Source organism: Marmota flaviventris, chromosome 12, assembly GCF_047511675.1.
Source record: "Marmota flaviventris isolate mMarFla1 chromosome 12, mMarFla1.hap1, whole genome shotgun sequence".
In the NCBI taxonomy this organism is placed as follows: domain Eukaryota; kingdom Metazoa; phylum Chordata; class Mammalia; order Rodentia; family Sciuridae; genus Marmota; species Marmota flaviventris.
Window position 1 is genome coordinate 27,444,108 of NC_092509.1, and position 13,796 is coordinate 27,457,903.

Genomic DNA, 13,796 nt, shown 5'->3' on the forward strand with positions numbered 1-13,796 from the left:
GTCTTCCCCAAGTCTTTTGCCCTGCTGTGTCCTTATGTCTTTCCTTGTCAAGTACATGATTCTGAATTATATGGGGCTTCTAAATTTGAACCCTGTAAAACAATGGTGGGTGAGATTTCTAGTACTACTTTTTTCTGTCTTTTGTCTTCTGTTTCTGTTTTTTTTTTGCAGGGGTATTGGGGATTGAACTCAGGGGCACTCAACCACTGAGCCACATCCCCAGCCCTATTTTGTATTTTATTTAGAGGCAGGGTCTTGCTGAGTTGCTTAGCGCCTTGCCATTGCTGAGGCTGACTTTGAACTCGCAATCCTTCTGTCTCAGCCTCCGGGCTGCTGGGATTATAGGTGTGCGCCACTGCACCCCCGGCTGTCTTCTGTTTTATCTTTGAGTTGGAACTGATGGAAATGGATTCTCAGTTGTGATCTTCTGCATGTTTCAACATGACTCCCCTTCCATTGCCCATCCTCACCCCTTGCATTTAACTGACAAGCTTTCAACTTACCCAGCTTTTATGTCTGAGGACAGTTACTCCTCCAAAACTTTATCAGCAGAGCACAGTGGTCTCTTTAGGTTTAAGAAGGAAAATAAAATCAGCAAATGATATATACATGCTTTAGCATCAAGAATCTGAAGATTGCCAGGCACTGTGATGCACATCTGTGATCCCAGTGACCTGAGAGGCAGGAAGATCGAAAGTTCAGGGCCAGTCTGGACATCTTAGTGAGACCCAGTCTCAAGATAAAAAGGGCTGAGGATGTATATCAGTGATTGCCTACCATGTGCAAGACTGTGGGTTTAATCCCCAGTACCACTAAAATCTTAGGATTATGAGAAAATGATGCAATTTGTTAATAGATGTTATCTCTTGTTATTTCCTGAGTAATGCTGAACATTTCTGAAAAGGCACAGAAGAGGCAAACATCCCTATTTCTTATTGTACTGATCTTTTTTACCACATTGTCCCACAAGATGTCATAGCCAAGGAGGCCTAAAGGTGAGGAGGAATACTCAGATATCAGAACCCTTGACCCTGTGTATACTGAGTATTGAACTTTATTTATATTAAAAATATTTTTGCAGTACTGGGGATTGAACCGAGGGATGTTCTATCTCTGAGATACATCCCCAAACCTTTTCATTTTATTTTTGAGACAGACTCTAAGTTGATGAGGCTGGCCTCAAATTTAGTGATCCTTCTGCCTCAGCCTCCTGTACCTGGGATTATAGGTGTGCACCACCACACCTGCTTAAGTATTGGACTTTATAATGTACTATAGTGAAGAAAAGACAAAAACTCTGAAATTAAGAATTCTTAAGTTCAAATTCTACCTTTGCACCTTCTGGCTTTACATATTTGGTTTGGTTACTTAGGTTCAATGGTTACATTATGTTAGGGCATAGAGAATCATTTTATTTAGCTCAGAAACTTGGCTATTTCTGATAATTATCTTTTAGTGAGAAGTCCTTAGAGCCAGGCTACTCAGGAGTGACTTGGGAAGCTGAGACAAGAGCATCACAAGTTTAAGGCTAGCCTCAGCAATTTAGCAAGGATCTAAGCAACTTAGCAAGATTCTCTCTCAAAATCAGAGATAAAAAGGGCTGAGGTTGTAGCTCAGTGGTAAAGCATACCTGGACTCAATCCCAAGCATTAAAAAAAAAAAAAAAAAAGAAGAAAGAAAGAAAGTCAGAGCTCATATTCTAAAATCTACTATTTCTTTATTATTTGCTTTAAATGTAAAAATAACCTCTCCCCCCCATCCCCTACCCCCCAAAACCTCCTTTTTCTATCACCTTGTCTACTAAGTTTTGTGATGATAGCCCAATCAAGCAGGCTTTGAATATTCTGGAAGAATAACATATTTTAGGCATTCCCCTATAATAATATACTGCTTTGTCCTCAAACCCTCTTTCCATTTATGTGTGGTGTGCTTTTCTCCTGTACCTCCTTGTCTTTGCTGCCACTTCACTCTCATATTCGTTGTGGCATCCAGGATCAGTGATGGAAACTTGATGCAGTCTCTCTTTGGTGGACAAGGTGATTGGGGGGAGGAGGGGTTCAAAGCTTGCACTATTCCTTACAGTTTGCAGGCTCTTTTCATACAAGAGTTCCTAAAGCTGATTTTCTCTTTGCAGCTGCAACAAGCCTTCCTTCTGTGGTACTGCTGAATGTTCTAGAAGGTTTGCTGAAGTGATGAGTATAGGTGGTGATACAAGGTAGAGGAAAAAGATGCATCGAGTCATCTTTGAAAGTTGTTTTTGAGGTCAGCCTAACCATTCTAGAAAATCCTTTAACCTACATATTTTTAGGAAGGCAGAGGAGTAGTGAGAGGGTGGTCGTTTGTTATTCCTGTTAGTATTTTTAATAATTTATTCTGATTTGAAAACCTCAATTTCTTAATCCTTTATGTTCCTTTTTTCCCCACACCCTGCCCCATGTTTTAGGTTCACGGCGATGCTTCTTTCTGTGGTCAAGGGATTGTTCTTGAAACGTTTACGCTCTCTAATCTCCCACATTTCAGAATTGGTGGGAGTATCCATTTGATTGTCAATAACCAACTGGGTTACACCACTCCAGCCGAAAGAGGAAGGTCTTCTTTATACTGTAGTGACATTGGTATGTAACACAGGAGAACTGCTGTTACTGGGTCAGACAAGGAATTCCTAGAGAAACTTATAGTTATTCAGTTTTTAATTTTGGATCAGATATGGACAGTAGTCACTAACAGTTGCCAAGTTAACATTTCCTCTAAAGTCTGAATGTAGTCTTTATTTAATTTATTCTTTTGTTTTGTGGTGCTGAGGTTGGAACTGAGGGCCTTGTGCATACTAGGCAAGCACTCTACCACTGAGCTGCATACTGAACACTGAGTGTGATCTTGAAATCTAAGGAAATAAGAAAAAGACTTGTGTTAATTTCTGAAAATAAGCTGTCTTAAGAGATGGGCAGGGATCTCATTATCCCCTCCTATTTCACTTAGTTACAATAACTGTTAAATGGTAGGACCTGCTCTGTTTTCATGTCCAGGGCCTGGACTGGATGCCTTTAGGGGTTGTCTTTGTGAGTTCTTTGTGATTAATCTCATAGGAATAGTGAGGATCCATTCTGGAACTTCTCTTTGGAGAAAAGCAATCTTTTTCTAGGATGCATCCTTTAGTGATCATTTTCTCTCAGGCAGAAAGATGACAGAATAACAACAATAACAAATGTTAACTATTGCATACCAGGTATTGGAAAGCATTTAACACTTGACGTACATTAACAGGTATAACGTTAACTGTTGGAAGCCCTGTATGAATTAAGGGTTTGTTTGAACCATTAACAACCAAACCTAGCTACCTCTGAGGACCTGGTATGTCTTCCCGTGTAGGCAGTCACTCAGGGGGCCAGGGTGGCAGGGTGCTAATGTCATTCCAGGTTAACTGATTACATCTCGGCCACCCCTTCTTCAGGGAAGCTCGTGGGCTGTGCCATCATCCACGTCAACGGAGACAGGCCAGAGGAAGTAGTCCGGGCCACACGACTGGCTTTTGAATATCAGCGCCAATTCCGCAAGGATGTGATTGTTGATTTGTTGTGCTACCGGCAGTGGGGCCACAATGAGCTGGATGAGCCTTTCTTCACCAACCCGGCCATGTACAAAATCATCAGGTGCAACTATAAGCCTTTGTTTAATATATCCCCTGACCTTACAGTGCTTATGTCGTTATGGTGGTTATAGTTATTGTCAGTATTTTGCAGCGTTGGGGATCAAACCCAGGGCCTTGTACATGTTAGCAAGTGCTTCACCACTGAGTTATATCCCCAACCCTGTAATATTTAATAGATGCTCTCAGATAGGGTAACTAACTTCCTTGGTTTGTTTATGACATGAGAGTTGCAGTGCTGAACTGCGACAGTCCTGGGCAAATTGGGATGGTCGCCTTGTGGGTCTCAGGACAGCTTCCCATATTTTTCAAATTCCATGTATTTATTTATTGAATAGAGAAGAGGCAATGAGAAACTGATGTGACTCCATTTTTAAAAAATAAATAAATAATAGCAGCTTCTACTTCAAGGTCTGTCCTAAAGAAGGGGTCGTGACCCTTGTCCTTAGAAAAACCCACAGAGCACTCCCACCCTGCTGAGTTGTTTGTCTGTAAATAACAGGAGAGATCTGTGGAGCCAGGTGTCCCTGACTCAGTCAGGCTAGGTGAGGACCCATAGCAACCCTCCTAGCAACCTCCAATCAGCATGAGACAGGGAAAATACCTGGAATGCCAGATGACCCCCAAGTAGTTTATGGTGTTTGATAACAAGTTGGGAAACCATGTAGTTTAGCACGTCGTGGCCAATCAGTTCAAACGAACCCCCCTCTTGTACTAACCAATCACCCCTACCCAACTTGTTCTCGCCAGTGAATGTGCTAATCAATGTTAAGAGTTGGTGTTTGATTTTCCCGCGGTATGGAATGATTTGCTGTGTGATGTTGTGACGCATAGAGTATCCCCCCAAAACCTATAAAATCTCCCTGAACAAAGGACTGGGACTCACTCCCTGGGACCGCTGCGTCGGGAACGGTTGTGAGCCAGGCTCGAGCTTGCAATAAAGACTCTTGTGTGATTGCATTGGATTTGGCTCCTGGAGGTCTATTGGGGTTCCATGAATCTAGCATAACAGCAGCTTAACAACTCACTTAGCAGTTGGGAAGACTGAGGTCAGAGCACTTAGGCAAAGCTTTGCCTGAGCCTCTTAATGCCTGAGCTGAGGGTGGCATTGGAAGGATTAGGAAAAGGACTGCCACATAGCTAGGAAGTAACAAAAGCATTTTTTGTTTGTTTGTTTCTGTGATACTGGAGATTGAACCCAGGACCTCCCACATACAAGGCAAAGTGCTCTGTCACTGAGCTCCATCCCCAGCCAACTTTATTTTTAATTTTGAGACTAAGTTGCCCAAGATGGAATCAAACTTGCAATCCTTCTGCCTAAGCTTCCTGTTTAGCTGGGATTACAGGCATGTGCCACCACGCCCAGCCCACAAAGGGTTTTTAATGAAGGCTCAGATTTGTGCTGTCCAAGTACAGAAGCCACTAGCCATTAAATGATTATTGAGCACTTGAAGGTGGCCAGGCCTGAGGCAGATGTGCTGTGAGTATAGCAAACACACCAGATTTCAAAGACTTAGCATGTGAAATAGAAAAGCAAAGTATTTTCAAGCTTTCTATATTGATTGGGTATTGAAATGGCAGTATTTTTTATATGTTGGTTTAAAGAAAAAATATTATTATTATTTAAAAAAAATTTTTTTAGTTGTAGGTGGAAATAATACCTTTTTTTGTGGTGCTGAGGATCAAACCCAGAGCCTCACACATGCAAGAGGAGTGCTCTACCTCTGAGCCACAGCCTCAGCCCCCAAAATACATTATTAAAATTAATTCCAACTGTTTCTTTGGCATTTTCTTTTTCTAGATACTAGAAATTAATTAGATACTCCTCCTTCATCCTGTTTCCGCGTAGGCATACATTAAAGCCAAGGAGCAAACTCAGTGACATTTGACAGGCCTTTCTGGACATAGCAGAAGAGCTCTGTTCCTAGAGGAACAAAGCTGGGTTCTGGGTTAGCTCAGGACTGAGTAGTTGCGGGACTCCATGTGCCTCAGGCCCCATGTAAAACACCAATCCTGCCTACCTCTTACTCTTGTCAGGATTAAATGTGATATTACATATAAACAGACTGTACAGCTTAAAGGATTATACAAACAGAATAGCATTATTTTTGTTGTGATATTATTGTTATGAATCAACCAGGTGCTAATTGTTATAGTTAAAGGATCATTAATGCAATCTGAAACTGATGTTGGTAACTTTGAGTTCAGTACTTTTTGAAATAAAGGCTGTGTTGAATGGATAATTAGGTGGGTCAGTCTTGTAAATAATTGTCCAGAATTTACCAACTTGTAGGAAAAACACTGCAAATTATTTTTACCAGAATGTAGACAGAGGCTTATAAAGGTGAATCTTTTTTTTTCTTCTTTGCTTGGAAGAGGTTGTTACTCAGGAGTGCCTTTAATTAATTAATTAAAGTTTTATGTAATTATTTTGTTTTGGTAACTTCTTATTGAGGTAAAAATCATAATATGAAATTTCCCCCAGTATTTTAAAGTGAACAATTCAGTATTTTAAAGTGAACATTTAGTACATTCACAATGTTGCATAGCCACCACTTTAACTAGTTTTAAAACATTTCCTAAGTGCCTTTTGATGGTGATAACATCCTATATTACCTTTGAGAGTGATTGCTTCTGTCTTAGATTTTTGCAGATCAGATTGACTTTCTTCCCCTTCTCTCTTGGACAGAGCCCGAAAGAGCATCCCAGACACGTATGCAGAGCACCTTATTGCCCGTGGACTCATGACCCAAGAGGAGCTCTCTGAAATAAAAGCCTCCTACTATGCCAAGTTAAATGAGCATTTAGCCAACATGGCCCGCTACAGCCCCCCTGCCACTAACCTGCAGGCCCAATGGCAGGGCCTGGTTCAACCTGAAGCTCGAATCACCACCTGGAACACAGGCATGCCCCTTGACCTCCTGCAGTTTATTGGCGTAAAGTCTGTGGAGGTGCCGAAGGAACTGCAGATGCACAGTCACCTTCTAAAGATGTATGTTCAGGTGGGGAACTTTGAAATAGCTCATTATTACTTTTTATTTTTGTTTGGCAAAGGAATTGATGTTGCACTGGTCTTTTCAGTTGGATATTCATTTGACAAATATTTTATTGTGTTATTAAGGAACTGATTCTAGTGTTGTTTTGATGCTGAGAGCCAATAACTCAGATTTTCTTTTTATTCCCCTCCGTTTATTTATTTATGCATGTGTGCATATTTAATACATTATATATACATGGAATACATGTTTATTTAAAATGTGAATAATATCTATTTTAGTTTTTCTAGCCCGTGAACAGAAGGCACTTTAATTCTTTTAGGTAGCTTAAATAAAAGAAACAAAATTTGATACATATACCCTAAAGATAACCATTTAGATATTTTAAAATGCTAATGTTTTATATAGCATCTTATGCTTACTATAATATGACAAACCATCCTGGTATGTCTGGGACTTATAAATTTTTTGGAACATAGGACTTTCACTGTTAAAAACCAGGAAAGCGAAGAATTAAAGGTCTTCATCTTTAAACTCACATGAAGGAACTCTGCCCTCAATTATCTCAAAACACTAACTTTGTTCTTGGAGTTTTTATTATAGGTATAGACCTATTCCAGCATACTATGTGTCACCATCCCCCTTAAGAAATAAGGTATCATGGGCTGGGGATGTGGCTCAAGCGGTAGCGCGCTTGCCTGGCATGCGTGCGGCCCGGGTTCGATCCTCAGCACCACATACAAACAAAGATGTTGTGTCTGCCGAAAAACTAAAGAATAAATATTAAAAAATAAATAAATAAAATAAAATATTTAAAAAAAAAAAAGAAATAAGGTATCATGCTGGGTGCCGTGGCACATGCCTATAATCCCAGCAACTTGGGAGGCTGAGGCAGGAGGATTGCAAGCTCAAACAAAGCTAGCTTCAGCAACTTAGTGAGGCCCTAAGAGCTTAGTGAGATCCTGTCTCAGAATAAAAAATAAAAAGGACTGGGGATGTGGTTCAATAATTGAGCACTCCTAGGTTCAATCTCTGATACCAAAAAAGGAAAAAAAACAGTATAGTACAAATAAAGTTTCCCATGTACCCCTCCCTGATTTCATCTCCTCGTGCCCCCACAGAGGTAACTACTAATCCCAAGTATATGTTTGTTTTCCCCTTTTCAAACTGTATGTAGCTGGGGGGCGTAGCTCAGTGGCAGGGTACTTGCCTAGCATATGCAAGGTCCTGGGTTCAGTCACCAGCACTACAAAAAAATGAAAATGAAAATAAAAATAAAAAAGCTAAAAATAACCATTATAGTTGTTATTAAAAACAGGTCCTTCTGTACTGTGTTGTGTGTATTGGCGTATGTGTGTGTGAGGGGAGGGGACAGTATTGGGAACAGAATCCAAGGGTGCTGTACCACTGAGTTACATTCCCAGCCCTTTTTATTTTTTTATTTTGAGAGTCTCACTAAATTGCTGAGACTGGCCTTGAACTTGTGATCTTCCTGCCTCAGCCTCCCAAACCACTGGGATTACAGTCATGTGAAACCACACCTGGCTCAATATTTTTTATACTTATCTTTTTTGCATCAATTTTTTAAAATTCTTTGTGAAAAAGAATATGGGCTCTTAAAAGTTTCTTTTGCTTCCACCTCAATTTTACAGTCCAGAATGGAGAAAGTGATGAGCAGAACAAATTTAGACTGGGCCACAGCAGAAACCCTTGCTTTGGGCTCCTTACTTGCTCAAGGTAAGACATTTCTGTTTAGTTTCTTAGGTGGTGGAGAATACTTTAAATGACATTTGTTACATGTGACCTCTGTGATTTTCTGAATTACAACTATCTACTATCATTTTTATCTACCAGAAAGTTTCTAAAACATTCTACTGGACAATATTACTTGATCGTAGTATAAGTCATGTTGAAAGCCTTCACCAGAACATAGACAATACAACGGTATACTGAGAAATATAGGAGTCAGTGTCAGATGTATTGGAAAGACAGTTTTCTCTAAAAACACTTCTGTTTTTAAATTTTATTTTTTAGTTATATAGGTGGACACAATATCTTTATTTTATTTTTATGTGGTGCTGAGGATCGAACCCAGTGCCTCACACATGGTAAGCAAGTGCTCTACCTCTGAGCCACAACCCCAGCCCTTATAGAGCAACACCTCTTAAAAGAAGTGTGAATAGCCATAAATTATATGAAGAAATGTCCAACATCTCTAGCCATCAGGGAAATGCAAGGAAAAACAACATTGAGAGTCCATCTCACCCTAGTCAGAATGATCATCATCAAGAATACAAAAAACTATTAAATTCTGATGAAGATGCAGGGGAAAAGGAACCCTTATACACTTTGGTGGGGTGTAAATTAGTACAGCCACCATGGAAATCAGTACAGAGGCTCCTCAGAAAACTAAAATCAAAACTACCACATGACCCAGCTGTACCACTCCTATGTATATACCCAATGGAATTAAAGTCAGCGTATTATATAGGTACCTACAAACCCATGTTTATCATGGCAAAATTCACAATAGCCAAGTAATAGAATCAGCCTATGTGTCCATCAACAGATGAAAGGGTAAAGAAAATCTGGTGTATATATACAATAGGGTATTGTTAAGACATAAAAAAGAAATAAAATCCTGTCATTCATTGCAGGAAAATGGATGGAACTGGAGATCATCACATTAAGCAAAATAAGTCAAATTTAGAAAGACAAGTATCACATGTTTTAATTCATGTGGAATCTGGTGGGGGGGGAGTGATTATGAAAGTAATGAGGAGGCTGAGAAGAGGAGGAAGATGGGGGAAGAGGTATGTAAAGGGAGACAATCTGGGGTGAACAGGATGAAAGTATGTTATTTGCATGTATAAATATGCCACAATGAGACCCATGAGACCCATTTTCCTGTACAATTAAAATACACTAGTAAAAAATTTCTAGGGCAACTAACAGTTCTCCATTCTTATACAACTTTACCTTGACTTTTAACTATAGAACAGGAATGTTTTAATAAGGATAATCTATTATCCTTAGGAAAAATTTTAAGATGAGCCAGTGTATAAGAATTTGGACAGCCAGGTATGTGGTGTGTGCCTGTAATCCTGGCTACTCAGGAGACTGAGACAGGAGAATTACATGATGCCAGGAGTTCAAGGTCAGCCTGGGCAACATGTTAAGACCCTGTCTCAAAAAAGAAAGAGAGAGAAAGAATTCAGGGCCACCATGCCTTATTACTACTGCTTAAGTTATTCGTGGAGATCTGGATTAAAAAAAAATTATTTTTTTTCTTGATTGCTTGCTTAAGGTTTCAATGTCCGACTGAGTGGCCAAGATGTTGGTCGTGGAACTTTCAGTCAAAGGCATGCCATGGTGGTTTGTCAGAAGACCGATGATACCTATATTCCTCTGAACCATATGGACCCTAATCAGAAGGGGTTTCTGGAGGTAGGACATCCTGGTATCTATTGTAAAATTCAGGTGCCAATTATTATAGTTACAGGATTCCTTTTTTTTCTTTCTTTCTTTCTGTTTTTTTTTTAATATTGTTTAGTTGTAGTGGACCTTCATTTTATTTATTTATATGAAGTGCTGAGAATTGAACCCAGTGCCTCACACATGCTAGGCAAGCACTCTACTTAGCCATAGCTCCAACCCATAATAGTTACATGATTCTTAAAGCAACCAAAATAAATGTCAGCAACTTTGGATTCAAGACTTTTTAAAATAAAGGAGTACTAAGTGGGTAGATAAGTAGTGTGTACGTTTGAAATAAAAGGCTAGAGTAAAGCTATTTCCTTCTGGCTACTTATCTACAATCACATAAATGTCAAATGGATATGTGTTTTGTCAATTCAAAATTGGCAATATAAGGGCTGAGGCTGTAGTTCAGTGGCAGAGCACTTGCCTGTGTGAGACATTGGGTTCGATCCTTAGCACCACATAAAAATGAAACAAATAAAATAAAGGCATGCTGTCCATCTACAACTGAAAAAAAATTTGACAATATAATCCGCATGTTGTAAATTACTTAAGTTAGTTGTAAGTTAGTCATTGAAGCTAGTCAAAGTTGTGGGTAGTAAGCTATTACCTGCTTTTAAAAAGTTAAAAAAATCAAAACAAAGCAAAAATACTCCATTTCCTCCAGGTTACCTTGTTCTTTTCTTTTCTTTCTTTCTTTCTTTTTTTTTGTTTGTAATCTGTGAATGGTACCAGGGATTGTAGAGGAAAATGGGTCTCATGGGTCTCATTGTGGCATTGTGTGTTCCCTAAAATTTAGCAGGGATTTCTGTGTGCCATTCTCTGTGCTGTTTTCTTCAGCATCTTAATGGCAGGAGCTCAGTTGTTTCATTTTTGTTCTCCAACAGTTAGCATAGTGCCCAGCACATGATGTTTATGAAAATGAAGTATTTTTAAGGCCAGTTTAGTGGCACCCCATCTCTTTTTTTTTCATTTTAGCCTTTGGTTTGAGAATATAATCTTGTTTAGTGATTCTCTAATTTAAAATGTGCTTGGTAAGAGCAATATTCCAGGAAGATTAGTTAAAGGTCATTTTCTTTAAGTTAATTTAAAATTCACCTTTAGATCAAGTGAGATTGGTGAACTAGATATTGAAATGTTTTGTATCTGTTCTACCTCAAATGAGGCTGTCATTGAATTGCTATTTGACGTTTAGTATCATTTTCAAATATTGCTACTTAAAAAGCCCCTATTATATGTCTTGTATCTGTTATGAAGATACTGTTAAAGATAGTTATCATTTATTATCTAATACCAGGCCTTCTGTATCAAGATCCTAGGAAAAAAACCCTTGGTTAATCTTGGAATTGAGAATGAGTGGAGTTTATTAAGCAGTGGTTTAACTTCATTCTATGTATTGAATTCTGTTACCAGACAGTGTTTCCTTATCAATGGTGGCTTCGAGGAAGGACTAGAAATCAGGGCAGCCTCTGTCATGAGTGACTAGGTCATCAGGATCTGCTCCTAACCCCTAACTCTCTTCTGTGTCTTAATCTTTATCTATATAAACTATCTTGGATACTTTTTGGAATAAGTAAAAGCCTTAATAGATTCAAGAAAATAGGTATTTGAGGGCTAGTGGTGTATTGGGGTATAGCTCCCTGGTAGAACACTTGTCTAGCATGCACAAAGCCCTGGGTTTGATTCCTAGCACTGGGAAAAAAAAAAAAAAGTATCCAAGTTTATACAAAGTACAAATAATTCATAGGAAAAGAGGCAGCTATCCCTAAGAGTGGAAGACAAGAAATGCTCGGGAGAAGAAGCCTCATTTGAGCTAGGAATTGAAAGACATTAGACTCTGTCTAATAAGTGCAAGGAGAACATTCTAGGTGGACACAAGAATACATATAAAAGTTGTGAGTAAGAGAGCATGGCTTGCTCCAGGAACTACAAATGGCTTCACGTGACTAGTGTTTAAACTGCAGTGAAGATACAGGAGTAGAGATTGGCCATTTAGTGTACCCATGCTGTGGAAGTCACGTAAAATTGGAGTCATGGAGGAATTGTGACCAGGTGAGCAGATTTTCACATTAGGAAGAATGCTTGTGACAGTACTCAGGAAGTGTAAGGTAAGAAGGATAAGAATTTAGGACATTTGGGAAGGACACTCCCCAGTCTTCTAGGAGGTAATCTTAGGATCCAGAATCTACAGTGCAGGAGCAGTGTAGATAGAAGATGGAGCCAGATTGAAGGACTATTCAGAAAATGAAAGTGATCAGGACTGAGTGGTAGAGTTAGGGGTGGGTAAAGAAGGAAGACTAACATAGGTTACAGCCTAGCTTGACCTGGACAACTGAAGAGTAACAATGACACCCACTCAAATGAGAGCAGAGGGACTGCTTTGGTAAGGAAAGATGTTGTTTTAATTTTGAACATACCGCTTTAACATGGCAGAATGATATAGAGGCTTTTTGGTTGTAGTGTTTGTTTGTTGTACCAGGAAATGAAACCAGAGGCGCTTAACCATTGAGCCACATCCCCAGCCTCTCTTTATTTTTATTTTTTATTTTGAAATGGGGTATCACTGAGTGGTTGAGGTCAGTTTTTAAAAAATTTTTTTAGTTATTGATGGACCTTTATTATTTATCTATCTATCTATCTATCTATCTATTTATTTATTTTTGGTACCAGGGATTGAACCCAGGGTGCTCAACCACTAAGCCACATTCCCAGGCATCCCCCCCTTTAATATTTTTTCTTTTTGTTGTTGTTGTAGATGGGCACAGTATCTTTATTTATTTTTATGTGGTACTGAGGATCAAACCCAGTGCCTCACGCATGAGAGGCAGGTGCTCTATCACTGAGCTACAGTCCCAGCTCCTCCTCAGCCCTTTTTTATATTTTATTTAGAGATAGGGTCTCACTGAGTTGCTAAGTATCTCGATAATCTGCTGAGACTGGCTTTGAACTCACGATCCTCCTGCCTCAGCCTCTAGAGTTGCTGGGATTACAGGAGGGCACCACCAGGCCAGCTATTTATTTATTTATGTGTGGTTCTGAGAATTGAACCCAGTGCCTTACACATACTAGGGGAGCGCTCTACCACTGAGCCACAACCCCAGCCCCTGAGGCCAGTTTTGAACTAATGATCTTCCTGTCTCAACAGTCCAAATTGCTGGGATTACAAGTATGTGCCACCACTCCCAGATGACATAGAGGTTTTTATGGCAATTAGATATGCATACCTGGTGCTAATAATGGATGCGGGTCCTGAGGTGGATTTAGAAGTAATCAGGGTGTAGAAGTTTTGAAACCACAGGGGTAGGAGAATCTGCTGGAGAGAGTAGAATAAGAGGAGGACCTAGGGCAGGATCCTGGGGGAAATAACATTTAAAGGGCAGACAAGGGAAAGGGTTTCATATGAGTATCCAGAAAGGCAGGAGAACCTTAAGTCTCTGTGTCATTGTGCTCAAGGAGGGAGGGTCAGATAAGCAAGGAGGGAGGGTCAGATAAGAGGAAGAATGACTGGCCAATTACACTTAGCAACTGGGAAGTAGATGGTGAGTTCATGCCAAGCTGTTTCCCAGAGTGACAGGCAGAAACTAGGTTATACAGATGGTCCCTGGCTTATGCTGGTTTGACTTAGTTTTGCTTCTTTATGATTGTATTGATACATATTGTATTAATACATGTTC

At 39.6% G+C, this 13,796-nt stretch overlaps 1 protein-coding gene across 2 annotated transcripts in view; it reads left to right on the plus strand.

The window, feature by feature from the left end:
- The window catches only part of Dhtkd1 (dehydrogenase E1 and transketolase domain containing 1), a 41,816-nt gene that overhangs the window by 16,487 nt on the left and 11,533 nt on the right, over window positions 1-13,796 (plus strand). For both annotated transcript variants that reach the window (XM_071599803.1, XM_027944885.3), the window contains exons 6-10: window positions 2,444-2,615; window positions 3,452-3,650; window positions 6,336-6,648; window positions 8,295-8,379; window positions 9,950-10,089. In XM_071599803.1, coding sequence (XP_071455904.1) covers window positions 2,444-2,615; window positions 3,452-3,650; window positions 6,336-6,648; window positions 8,295-8,379; window positions 9,950-10,089 — 909 coding nt within the window. The remainder of the gene's footprint in view (window positions 1-2,443; window positions 2,616-3,451; window positions 3,651-6,335; window positions 6,649-8,294; window positions 8,380-9,949; window positions 10,090-13,796) is intronic.